Here is a 12569-nt window from a genome sequence, read left to right on the forward strand (position 1 = left end):
AAAACTTGGGTCACTCATTTTTCCCATCTTTATTCAACCTCGACGAAAGATACAACACTTAGTTTGCACGATTATGCAATCCCAACCGTAGCTCCTCTACACTTCACCTTGGAAGACACTTTCGTTGCAATTGATGTAGTAAAACCGGGGAAAGCACCAGGCCCAGATAAAATACCAGAGGATTTATTTAGACACAATAAAAATGTCTGGGGTCCATACATTAATCTTCTTTGTGAGTCAGTCGCCGCGGGTGCACCAATACCGGAATCTTGGAAAGGGGCTGAAATTACAACCATTTTAAAAAAAAGGTAACCGCCAAGACCCTTCGCATTACTGACCAATTAGTTTAATTGATATTTTACAAAAATTTATGCTCGAGAAACTTTAACACAATTAAATGATTGGATTGAGGAGAATTGCATTTTATCGAAATACCAGGCCGGTTTCAGAGCCAAGATTAGTACAGTTGACCAGGTCTTTAGATTTCTCTGTATGAGTTGGAAGAACACAGTTTTTAAGAAAGGTCATTTGTATATAGCCTTTGTTGACCTAAAGGCCGCCTTCGACCTTATCCCTTGAAACCTGCTTTGGAAAACATTATAAGAACAGGGGGTTCCGGGGGAAATACTAATACAAATAATGAGATTGCATGAGGATAATTATGCAAAGGTTAGATGGGGTCCGAGGGGGAACTTACTGAGCAAATTTGAGTAAGCAAGGGGGTAAGGCAGGGTTGTGTGCTGGCACCCACACTATTCTCACTGTATGTAAATGATATTCCGGAATACTTATTGGGCAGCGAACATGAGTCTCCCAAGCTGGGGGGGGGGGGGGGGGGGGGAATGCCAGTACCAGCGCTTTTGTTCGCTGATGATACCATTTTAATATCTCAAACTCCAAAAGGGTTGCAATGTTTAATATATACTTTTGGTATGTACTGTGAATCTAAGGGCCTGGAAATAAACTCTAGCAAGACAAAATACATGGTGATTAACCCTCATAAGTCTTTCAAGAAGAACTTAACCGTCAAAAGTCAAAAGCTAGAATACGTGCACAATTTTACCTATTTGGTAAAAACACTAAAATGACCTGGAAATCACAACTGGAGAAAAGTAAGACTATCTTACTTCAAAACTCTCTACCGATAGCAAAAAAACATGAGAGTAGTATCTCTAAGGTGGTATCCCCGGCACTTGAGGTATACAAGTATAGGGCACAATCGGCATCTCTTTATGGGGCAGAATTATGGGGGCCTTCATGTAAGAATACTTTTATGGTAGGAGAAAATAATTTTTGGGGGAAATTTCTAGGTCTTCCTATGCATACACCTCTAATCCCTATCGTCATGGACTTAAACATAAAGCGTATAGACCACCAAACAATATTAAGACCTCTATTGTTTTGGGTACGATTTTGGCCTACAGCAGAACTTGTACACTATAAAGAAGGGCTAGAGGAAATCTTAAGATTCAACCATGGTATAGGCCTAAAGTGGCTTAAGCACGTTTACTGTTGGTTCCATAAATTAGGGTTGAAACATTATTGGGAGGAACCTGCACAATTGACCATGGTCTCCAAGAAAATATTGAAAGCTACCTTTTGGGCTTACATTCAAGACAGCGTGTCCCATAGCTCAGCTGTTGGTACATTAACAATACAGTTCCTCTCCATGAAACCAACGGTGAGCTTCGAACAGTTTTTAGACGAGGTGCAGCCGCAGCTAGCAAAATCCTTATACTTGAAATTTCGGTACGGTGTCTTGCAAACCAATTTGAATACATCTAAATGGATGATAAAGCCGAGTGTTGTGTATTATGCCAACCCGATGCAAAAGAGAATGGCCTACGCATATTATTCTTCTGTCCTGCCCATGCAAAATCTAGGAAGAAATGGATTAAACCTATCCGTCTGAATTTAGGCACTAGGTCTTCCCTTAAGGCAGAAAGAATATTGAGAACTGACACTTCTCAAAAAGTTGTTGTTTTTAGTGTCGGTAGATACTTGTTTGCTGTAGGTATAATAAGATCAAAGGCAGGGTTGGAACTTTAAGCAGATTATACTTGGAACATTGTTGATGTATTAACTATTGCATTTGCACTTTAAATATTAATAATATCATAAGCGCAATGTTATTCCGATTCTATGTGTTGCACCTAAAGCACTTGCACTTTTAAACCTCTATTAATTTGTTGTACTAAAAAGAATGCCATAGATTTAATCATAGCCCTGAGTTTTACAATGCAATCCGATCAGGAACTCCTCACAATGTTTTATCTATTTTATAAGCGTAATTTTTTTATTGTATTTATTTTGTTGCAAAAGGGTCTTGCAATTAAAATATGATTATTAATATTACACTAATGGTCTAGCGGTACCTTGAGAATGTGTATGTTTTTATTATCCCAATGTGTGTTTTTATTGTTGTATAGCTTTTATGGTTTTTCAAACCGAAATAAAGATTTATTGAATTGAATTGAGTAATATATTATCGACTATGTGCTCCAAAATTCACCACCAGATACATACTACACCCTCACCGCTCCCTTGCTGAATAGGCACATTTGCTACACCTGTTCTTAGTGTGACACTTGAATGTTTCATAATCCCTATGAATTCAGTGATGTCATATTGATGGCAGCACCCCACTCTAAAAATGGTTCCAGCACCACTGCCACAGTATGAGAGGCACAGCTGTGCCTTGTGTGCCAGGAACTATCTTGAGAGAGGGAAGCTAACTGGGCTAGAGAGTTTCCAGCGCCATGCAAAAGCCTGACCCACTGTCCCAGGGATATACAGCACCCATTACCCCTTCTCTTCAGACATTAGAGATTTAAATCCATCTTTAACCTTTGGCTTCAGGCCCTGCCAATGTTAAACAGCACTCAGGGTGGTGCGACCGGTGCCACTGCACCGGGTGCTGACTTTGGGGGCACCGTGCTTGCAAGTATATCATAGTTTTAAAAGCACCTGCTGCCCCGTTCCTGGCCTCCAGCAATTTTCATACAACAATAAAAATGTCAAGATAACTCTGGTGATTAATGTTCAACCTGGAGTGAGAGCAGAGGTTTGTCTAGTGAAAGTTTTGACTCATCGTGAATTAGCGCAGAGGTTTATTGTGCCTGCTGCAAAGGACGTGTACCATGCAGATCACAAAATAGGTCAGTGCTTTTGTCAGAGAGATTCTTTTATGACTTGCAGTGTATATGTTACCATCCTAATACCCAACAGTGAGCTAATAACTGTCATCAAAGAGCTGCATGCAAACTGGAAGGTATAAATTAGACCGTTATGATGATTTTCCCCCCAGTCTTTCCTTATTTTAATGTTGCAAAAAGGGTTTATTTCGGTATGAATAAATAAATACATTCTTATTATTAAATGAGACCCCCAACCATAGTGTTATATTTGAATTCTGGGTTTGTGCTTCTCCCACGACCAAGCACTCTTAAATATACTGTTTATCAGTATGGATGAAATGTGCCTCCTACACCTTATAGTACTCTGTTGTATGCAACATTCCTATACACTGATTTACACACATATGATGATTGTCTCTGTGTACTGCGTGTGTGTGTGATGTTAAGTGCTCTGACACCCTACACTGATATGAGTGGCGCTATAAACCTTATTAAATGCATCTGGACAAGAGAATGGTCATTGGGGGCACCAACAAACATTGTCACACAGGGCGCCACCAGCGCTAAAGCCGGCCCTGACCGCACTGAATGCCTCGGCCCTTTGTAATGGTCATGCTAAACATGTAACACTTTCCAGCAGGTATGGTTGCTTTGAAACTACATTGGCCTTGTATCCCCAGGTATCAGTGGTGGCAAACCATGACCCACAAATATCTGTCCTGGAAAGCACTGTTATCCCGCGTTGTTTGCCGTCTTAAATACCAACTGAGTTTCATCGACATTTAGTCCCAGACACTGGTGACCTCAAATGCTGTTCAACGCAAGCGTTAGACATGACTGAGCCCCCATTGACTCCCGGTATTGGTGGTTTTAGACTCCAGTTAAACCTCTGCTTACCTCTGGTACTTGTGGTGTTAAACCCCTGCTGATCTCTGGTGCTAGTGGTGTTAAACCCCTGCTGATCTCTGGTACTTGTGGAGTCAAACCCCTGCTGACCTCTGGTACTTGTGGTGTTAAACCCCGGCTGACCGCTGGTACTTGTGGTGTTAAACCCCTGCTGACCTCTGGTATTTGAGGTGTTAAACTCCTGCTGACCTCTGGTACTTGTGGTGTTAAACCCCAGCTGACCTCTGGTACTTGTGGTGTCAAAACCCTGCTGACCTCTAGTACTTGTGGTGTTAAACTTCTGCTGACCTCTTGTACTTGTGGTGTTAAACCTCTGCTGGCCGCTGGTACTTGTGGTGTCAAAACCCTGCTGACCTCTAGTACTTGTGGTGTTAAACCTCTGCTGACCGCTGATACTTGTGGTGTTAAACCCCTGCTGACCTCTGGTACTTGTGGTGTTAAACCCCTGCTGACCGCTGGTACTTGTGGTGTTAAATCTCTGATGACCTCTGGTACTTGAGGTGTTAAACCCCAGCTGACCTCTGGTACTTGTGGTATCAAAACCCTGCTGACTTCTAGTACTTGTGGTGTTAAACCTCTGCTTACCGCTGGTACTTGTGGTGTCAAAACCCTGCTGACCTCTAGTACTTGTGGTGTTAAACCTCTGCTGACCTCTGGTACTTGCGGTGTTAAACCTCTGCTGACCGCTGGTACTTGTGGTGTTAAACCCCTGCTGACCTCTGGTACTTGTGGTGTTAAACCTCTGCTGACCTCTGGTACTTGAAGTGTTAAACTCCTGCTGACCTCTGGTACTTGAGGTGTTAAACTCCTGCTGACCTCTGGTACTTGTGGTGTTAAACCTCTGCTGACCTCTGGTACTTGTGGCGTTAAACTCCTGCTGACCTCTGGTACTTGTGGTGTTAAAACTCTGCTGACCGCAGGTACTTGTGGTGTTAAACCCCTGCTGACCGCTGGTACTTGTGGTGTTAAACCTCTGCTGACCTCTGGTACTTGTGGTGTTAAACCTCTGCTGACCTCTGTTACTTGTGGTGTTAAACTCTGCTGACCGCTGGTACTTGTGGTGTCAAAACCCTGCTGACCTCTAGTGTTTGTGGTGTTAAACTTCTGCTGACCTCTGGTACTTGTGGTGTTAAACCTCTGCTGACCGCAGGTACTTGTGGTGTTAAACCCCTGCTGACCGCTGGTACTTGTGGTTTTAAACCTCTGCTGACCTCTGGTACTTGTGGTGTTAAACCTCTGCTGACCTCTGGTACTTGTGGTGTCAAAACCCTGCTGACCTCTGGTACTTGTGGTGTTAAACCTCTGCTGACCGCCTGCTGACCGCTGGTACTTGTGGTGTCAAAACCCTGCTGACCTCTAGTGTTTGTGGTGTTAAACTTCTGCTGACCTCTGGTACTTGTGGTGTTAAACCTCTGCTGACCGCTGGTACTTGTGGTGTTAAACTCTGCTGACCGCTGGTACTTGTGATGTTAAACCCCTGCTGACCTCTGGTACTTGTGGTGTCATAACCCTGCTGACCTCTAGTACTTACGGTGTTAACCCTCTGCTGACCTCTGGTACTTGCTGACCGCTGGTACATGTGGTGTTAAACCTCTGCTGACCGCTGGTACTTGTGGTGTTAAACCTCTGCTGACCGCTGGTACTTGTGGTGTTAAACCCCTGCTGACCTCTGGTACTTGTGGTGTCAAACCCCTGTTAACCTCAGGTGTCGGTGGTTCCTGACTGACTGTACTTACTGCTGCGCAGCGGGCTGGTGTCGGGGTGAACGGTCTCTCTCAGCAGGCCCAGCTCCTCAGCCTTCTTCCAGCGTGCCTCCTGGCCTCCTGTTTGTGGGTCCTCAGGTCCTCCACGGCCCTGCGGTTCTGGAAGGCCACCAGCGCCAGTGTGATCTCGGCGTGCCACGCACTGGTCGCCCCACAGCGGAAGTCCATCTCGCGCCCGCCAGCGTCCACCAGCGTGAAGTAGACGCGCTCCCCTTTCCGCTCGATGCACTCCAGGCGGGCCAGGGTCTCAAAGCGCAGCTCCGTGGTCGGGCCACCCGCGCCCGAGGAGTATCGGAGTCCTTCCGAGGTGAGCACACATCGCCTCCTCTTCCAGAGCTGGAGGATCCCGCCCCCTCGCTTCTCCAAGTCACCCTCCTTCAGGGCGAGGATGGGGGGTTGCATGCTGCAAGCAAACGGCGGGGTTCACCTGAGGACTTGTGGTCTGGGGCGTGTGTTTGAGGTGACCCTTTCCCTCAAGATCAGTCTCTAAACCCAAACTCCGGGTCTAGCTAATTCTAGTTGTTATGTTGAGATGAGGAGCAGTCAGTCTACGGGTCTAGCAGAGATTCCAGTTGTTATACTGAGATGAGGAGCCTCCAGTCTCTGGGTCCTGCCTGGCGTCCTGTAGCTGTGTTGAGATGAAGAGTTCTCCACCTCTGGACCTAGGAAGTGGCGCTTCCTCTAGTTGGGTTGAGACCGGGAGCCGTCACACTATGCGCACAGCTGAGCGTCCTGTAGTTATGTTGACAAGAGTCTCTGGTCACAGATGGCTCAGACTGTTTATGTTGAAATTAGGAGCCCTGGTAGCGCCAGAGTTCGGTTTCCTTTGTCTGACCTGTGGATAAAATGTCCGTCGGTCTTTGGACACAGTTTGGCGTCCTACTGCTGTACGGAGATGAGGAGATGAGGAGCCGTCGGACTCTACGCCTAGCAGGGGTTCCTGTTGTTATGTTGAGATGATGAGCCGCTAGTTTCTGGGCCCAGCTGGGATTTCCTCTATTTTGGGTTGAAACAAAGCGTCGGTCTACGCGGGCTCGGTTCGTGAAGCAAAAGAGGATGATCAGTCGGACTCTGCACACTGGTCGGCGGATTAAAGTAGCTGTGTTGAAATGAGGAGCTATCGTTGTCTGGACAAAGTTGCGCTATTCTAGTAGTGTTGAAATGAGGAGCCTCCTCCACTTCCCCGTGGACACAGCTGAGCGTCCCACAGCAGCGCTGAGACGAGGGTCTGCCAGTCCTTGAGTTCAGGGTGGCTGAGTGTGAGAGCAGCTGAAGCCAGGTCCATCCAAGGGAAGGATGCTGTTCTTCAGGGAGGTTAGTGCCTGATGGGGTCGGAGGCCCCTCCCCTCCCCGCCCACTCCACCCCACAGGACCTGGAGACAGTGAAACCAGCGTTTACAGGGGATGCAACACTAATCCCGGGGATAAGCTGCTCTATGGGCAGCAGGAGAGCGCCAGGGGGGCTCCCACTGCAGAGCTGATTGAAAAGATAGGGGTGGGGCGTAGCTTCAGGGGGGGTGGGGGTGTTACCCTCCCAATTAATGGAACTCTAGTATATAGTTGGGTAAAGGCGACTTGAGTCGGGTATGGTGAAGTGTTTGTCGGGGTTCACCAAGGATTTTTACATGCACACTAAGACAAAAACATACACACACACGCTTTCTCTGTATTGAATTTCATAAAACTGTTGGTTATTTTACATCATATTGTTGCACTGTGCTTCCCTCACACAAGTGACGCAAACCAGCACATAATATTTTTTTATTACTATTTACTTGTCTAAAAATAGTAGCGCGCAGCGCTGCTCTGGGTTACTTAGCGCCCAGGGTGCTTCCCATGAAACCACCCATGCTTTTGATGCAAAGCCCTATCTTCCAAGAAACGGGGACCGGGTTTTGCGACACAAATTAATGCCTTTGAAAGCAGGCATTACTCGTTTCTTTTTTGACTTTGCACTTTATGACACACATACAAAATAGGAAAAGTTTTACAGCTTGTCTAGGTATAGTATTTTGGGCTGGAAGGGAACGCTTACAAAACTATGCTAGACTCACAACAGCCTTGCACTATGGCGCAAAGGTCAGTGCCGGGCGCGCGGCAGCATCATCCTGCGCTTACACTAGGGAGAGGGCAGGAGGATGCCACATGACTGTAGATCTGGCGCTCTCCTGCTCCCTCCCTGTCATGCAATGCAGCACAGCATTTTTGGCTGCTGCGCTGCGTTCCATGATATGTTGCCCTTTAAGTAACCCTAATAATCCACACTGCTCTCCTTTCCACTATCCCTAGCCCCGTTATGCCCTGCTTCTCATATCATATATTTTAGCAAGATAAGCCAGCGTGAATGTTGGGAAATTTTAAGCTCACACCTCCCCAGTTTTACTGAACAAGCTACGCCCCTGGCTGGGGTACATAAAGGGAGGCGGGAGTGGGGGGCGTCCACGAGGGTGGATGTGTTGTAGCAGGCATGAGTGAGCAGGGGGTGGCCTATGGATGCCAAGAGCGCATCGTAGGGCGGGGGGGGGGGGGGGGAGGTAGGATTTGGTGAAATGGGGCCAAGGCCAGGGGTCAGGGCCGGCTTTATCACCGGTCGCCCCCGGTGCGAAAATGTTTGTTGGCGACCCCCATCCGGATTCCCTCACTACCACCTTTTAAAACAGCGACTCTCAAGTCTCAATAACTTCTCTCTTTCAGATGCATTTAATTCATTCTATAGTGTCACTAATGCCAGTGTAGGGTGTCAGAGCAATTTGCATCCCACACACATTACATAGAGACAATCAATCATACGTGTGTAAACCAGTGTATAGGAGCTGTTACATAAGCCAAAGGACTACAGAGTGTAGGTGTGACTTGTCATCCATACTGGGAGGCAGTATAGTTTAAGAATGCTTGGTTTGGAGAAGCACAAACTCAGAATTGAAAACGGAATACCATAGTTGGGGGTTCTCTTTAATAATAAGAATCAATTTCTACCCAAACGAACCCTTAATTCAACAGTGATCTATGCTCTAATCTGTACTTTGCATACTTTGCAATGTGCATGCATCTTTGATGTCAGTTAATTATATCAGGATTTTAACTTATAAACTGCAAGTAACAAAAGGATGTCTTAGAAAAGTAGTAACCCACTGACCTATCAGAGCGCACTACTTACACGTAAGGGTCTCAAGGCGCTAGGGGGGGAGGAGGTGCTGCTACTGCTCGAACAGCCAGGTCTTGAGGAGTCTCCTGAAGGCCAGCAGGTCCTGGGTCTGTCGTAGGTGGATGGGGAGGGTGTTCCAGGTCTTAGCGGCGAGGTGGGAGAATGATCTGCCGCCGGCGATCGCTCGGTGGATGCGGGGGACGGTGGCGAGGGCGAGATCAGCGGAGCGGAGCTGGCGGTTCGGGGTGTAGAAGTTGAGTCGTTCATTGAGGTACGCTGGTCCGGTGTTGTGGAGTGCTTTGTGAGCGTGGGTGAGGAGCTTGAAGGTGATCCTCTTGTTGTCGGGAAGCCAGTGCAGGTCCTTCAGGTGGGCTGTGATGTGGCTGTGGCGGGCTATGTCAAGGATGAGGCGTGCAGAGGCGTTCTGTATGCGTTGTAGTCGTTTCTGGAGTTTGGCTGAGGTTCCTGCTTAGAGGGCGTTGCCGTAGTCCAGTCTGCTGCTGACGAGGGCCTGGGTTACTGTCCTGGTGCCGGTGGGGATCCATCTGTAGATCTTGCGGAGCATGCGGAGGGTGTTGAAGCGGGAGGAGGAGACGGCGTTCACTTGCTGGGTCATTGACAATGCGGAGTCCAGGATGACTCCCAGGTTGCGTGCGTGGTTAGTGGGCGTAGGTGCTGCTCCCAGTGCGGTCGGCCACCAAGAGTTGTCCCAGACGGAGGGAGTGGATACGATGATGAGGACCTCCATCTTGTCCGAGTTCAGTTTCAGGCGGCTGTTCGTCATCCATTCGGCGATGGCCTTCATTCCTTCGTGGAGGTTGGATTTGGCGGTGGTGGGGGCCTTGGTGAGGGAGAGGATCAGCTGAGTGTCGTCGGCATATGAGACGATGTTGAGGTCGTGCGATCTGGCGATGTTGGCGAGTGATGCCATGTAGATGTTGAAGAGTGTCGGGCTGAGGGACGATCCTTGAGGTACGTCGCAGGTGATCTTGGTGTCTTTGGAGCGGAATGGGGGGAGGCGGACACTATGGGTTCTGCCTGTGAGGAAGGAGGTGGTCCAGTCCAGTGTTTTGTCGCGGATCCCTGCGTTGTGGAGGCGTGTGTGCAGGGTGTGGTGGCAGACGGTGTCAAAGGCCGCCAAGAGGTCCAGGAGGATGAGGGCCGTGGTTTCTCCGTTGTCCATCATGGCCCTGATGTCGTCGGTGGGGGCGATGAGCGCTGTTTCGGTGCTGAGGTTGCTGAGGAATCCAGATTGGGATGGGTCCAGGATGTTGAACTTTTCGAGGAAGGAGGTCAGTTTCTTGTTGACGATCTTCTTGATCACTTTCGCCCGGAACAGGAGGAGGGAGATGGGCCGGAAGTTCTTGAGGTCAGCTTTGGGTTTCTTGAGTAGGGCGTTGATCTCGGGGTGCTTCCAGCTCTCTCGGAAGGTGGCGGTCTCGAAGGAGCTGGTGATGATCTTGCGGAGATGGGGTGCGATGGTGGAGCTTGCTTTGTTGAAGATGTGGTGCTGGCAGGGGTCGGATGGTGAACCAGAGTGGATGGTGTTCATGATTTTGATGGTGTCTTCGTCGATGACGTGGGTCCAGGACAGCAGGGGTCGATGTGGCTGGGGGGGCGGTGAGTCAGAGGTGTCTGTGTCTGTCGGGGGGCCTCGTTGCTGAAGCTGTCGTGGATGTCTGCGATCTTGCGGTGGAAGAAGGTGGCTGGGGAGTCGCAGAGGTCTTGTGATGGCGGGATGTCGTTAAAGTTGGCGCTGGGGTTGGAGAGTTCCTTCACATTATCACAGTTCCTATGTACATTATATGCACTTTGTGATCTGCATGGTACACATGCATTGCAGCAGGCATATTAACCCTCTGTGCTATTTTATGATCAGTGAAAACCTCAACTAGACAAAACTCCAATCTTTCTCCAGGAAGAACATTAATCAGTGGAGTTAGCTTGACATTTTTATAGTTGCCTGGAAATGGCTGGAGGCAAGGAACCGTCGGCAGGTGCTTTAAAACCAAAATAAACTTGCAAACCCGGCACCGGTCGCACCGCCCTAATCCAGCCCTGGGTGGATCAGGTGCAATACCTATGAGATGAACCAGAGTTGTGTGAATGTAAGCAGCATTGTTTTTTAGACCCAGGGTCTGCTTCACTTGCTGTTCAGTAAACCATAATTTTGGTAGAAATTGTCCTGATCTACAATTCGTTCTTGTCAGCATCCTCAGCAAATAGTTTCTTAAAAATCAAATCAAACTGCTCTTTCATATAAGGGGAACCCTGGAAAGGAAATCTGAAAAAGACATTAAAACAATTGTTGTACTTGCTTGGTAGAATGGTACGTGTTCTATTCCTAAATATATAAAAAGAAAAGGCATCAAAATGTTTGAAGAAGAAGCCAATTAGCCGACCTCTTGTCCCCAGCGCAGCACTCCTGCAGCAGCACCATGGGCAGGGCTGGACTGGCCATTTATTTCCTCATTCATGTGGGGGTGGGGCGGATTGGATGACAGTGTTAGAAGGTCAATGAATGTGGGAATATTTACAATGCCATCGGCACTTATACGGAATATATGACGTTAAGGTGCAAACAATTACAACGCATGCTTTTACAACACGGTTTTTACATTGCAATTAACATTACATCGCACGTTTTTACAACGCATGCCATTAAAACGCATTTTTAAGAACTACCATTACAACTCATTCCATTACAATGCATACTATTACAACGCATAATACTTTTAGTGCACCAGTAGGGACAGTGTTGGATAGCGTAGGGGTAAAAATTACTATTCCAACTCCAGTGAGTGCAACAGTGGGGAAAGTTTTGGATAGTGTAGGGGTAAAAGTTACTATTCCCAACTACCCCAAAACCCATACCCACCCTACAACTTAAAAATCTCCATTACTTACCGTATAATGCGTTGTAATGGCATGCATTGTAATGGTATGCACTGTAATGGCATGCGTTGTAGTGATGTGTGTTGTAATGGCATGCGATGTAAAGGCAGTTGCGTTGTAACAGTTGCGTTGTAAAAGCAGTGCGATGTAATGACTGCGTTGTAATGGATATCTCCCTTTATACGCTGCCGGAGCGTCACTTTTGTGACATTCCAGAAGCGCAGTGTACCGGCCCATATTTGCAAGGCCACGCAAAGCCACCCTGCATGGCTTTTTATGGCCGAGTGAATATTGAGTAAGGCAATGCCTTGCTTTGCGTGGAAGGGGCATTCCATGGGTGTTGCATGGTGTTCCCATGCAACACCCATGGTTTTTGACACTGCCCCAGATTTCAATATAGTGTAAATCTGGGGCAGCATCAAAACTAAAACCTCCCCAAAGCAGGCATTCTGCAGCACACATAGAACGAGGAAAACGCCTCCTTTGATTGTTTTAGTGGAGGAAGGGACACCTTCTTCCACAAAAACAATCATGTCAACGACACCCTTGCACCATGGTGCAAGGGTGCCTGCGTTGGCGCTTGGCTGCAGTTGTGCGACAGCGTTGACAAAAAGGATAGGAATGCGCCGTATCTTATTGATACAGCACATTGTTGCCTTTTTCTTTTGACATAGGGCAGCGCAGCTAGAAGGCTTGCGGCACTGCCCTACGCCTAAATATTGT

The 12569-nt window shown here is 47.7% G+C and overlaps 2 protein-coding genes across 3 annotated transcripts in view; one reads left to right on the plus strand and one right to left on the minus strand.

Moving 5' to 3' along the window:
• The window catches only part of LOC146809377 (pleckstrin homology-like domain family A member 2), a 154415-nt gene extending 147331 nt beyond the window's left edge, over window positions 1-7084 (minus strand). For both annotated transcript variants that reach the window (XR_014966418.1, XM_085616196.1), the window contains exon 1: window positions 5780-7084. Coding sequence is in view for 1 of the 2 variants with exons in the window: in XM_085616196.1 (XP_085472322.1) it covers window positions 5819-6208 (390 nt within the window). In the remaining variant the exon portion in view is untranslated. The remainder of the gene's footprint in view (window positions 1-5779) is intronic.
• The window catches only part of LOC146809378 (ferritin heavy chain A-like), a 287383-nt gene that overhangs the window by 5204 nt on the left and 269610 nt on the right, over window positions 1-12569 (plus strand). The gene's annotated exons all lie outside the window — the stretch shown is intronic.

Source organism: Triturus cristatus, chromosome 7, assembly GCF_964204655.1.
Source record: "Triturus cristatus chromosome 7, aTriCri1.1, whole genome shotgun sequence".
NCBI lineage: Eukaryota > Metazoa > Chordata > Amphibia > Caudata > Salamandridae > Triturus > Triturus cristatus.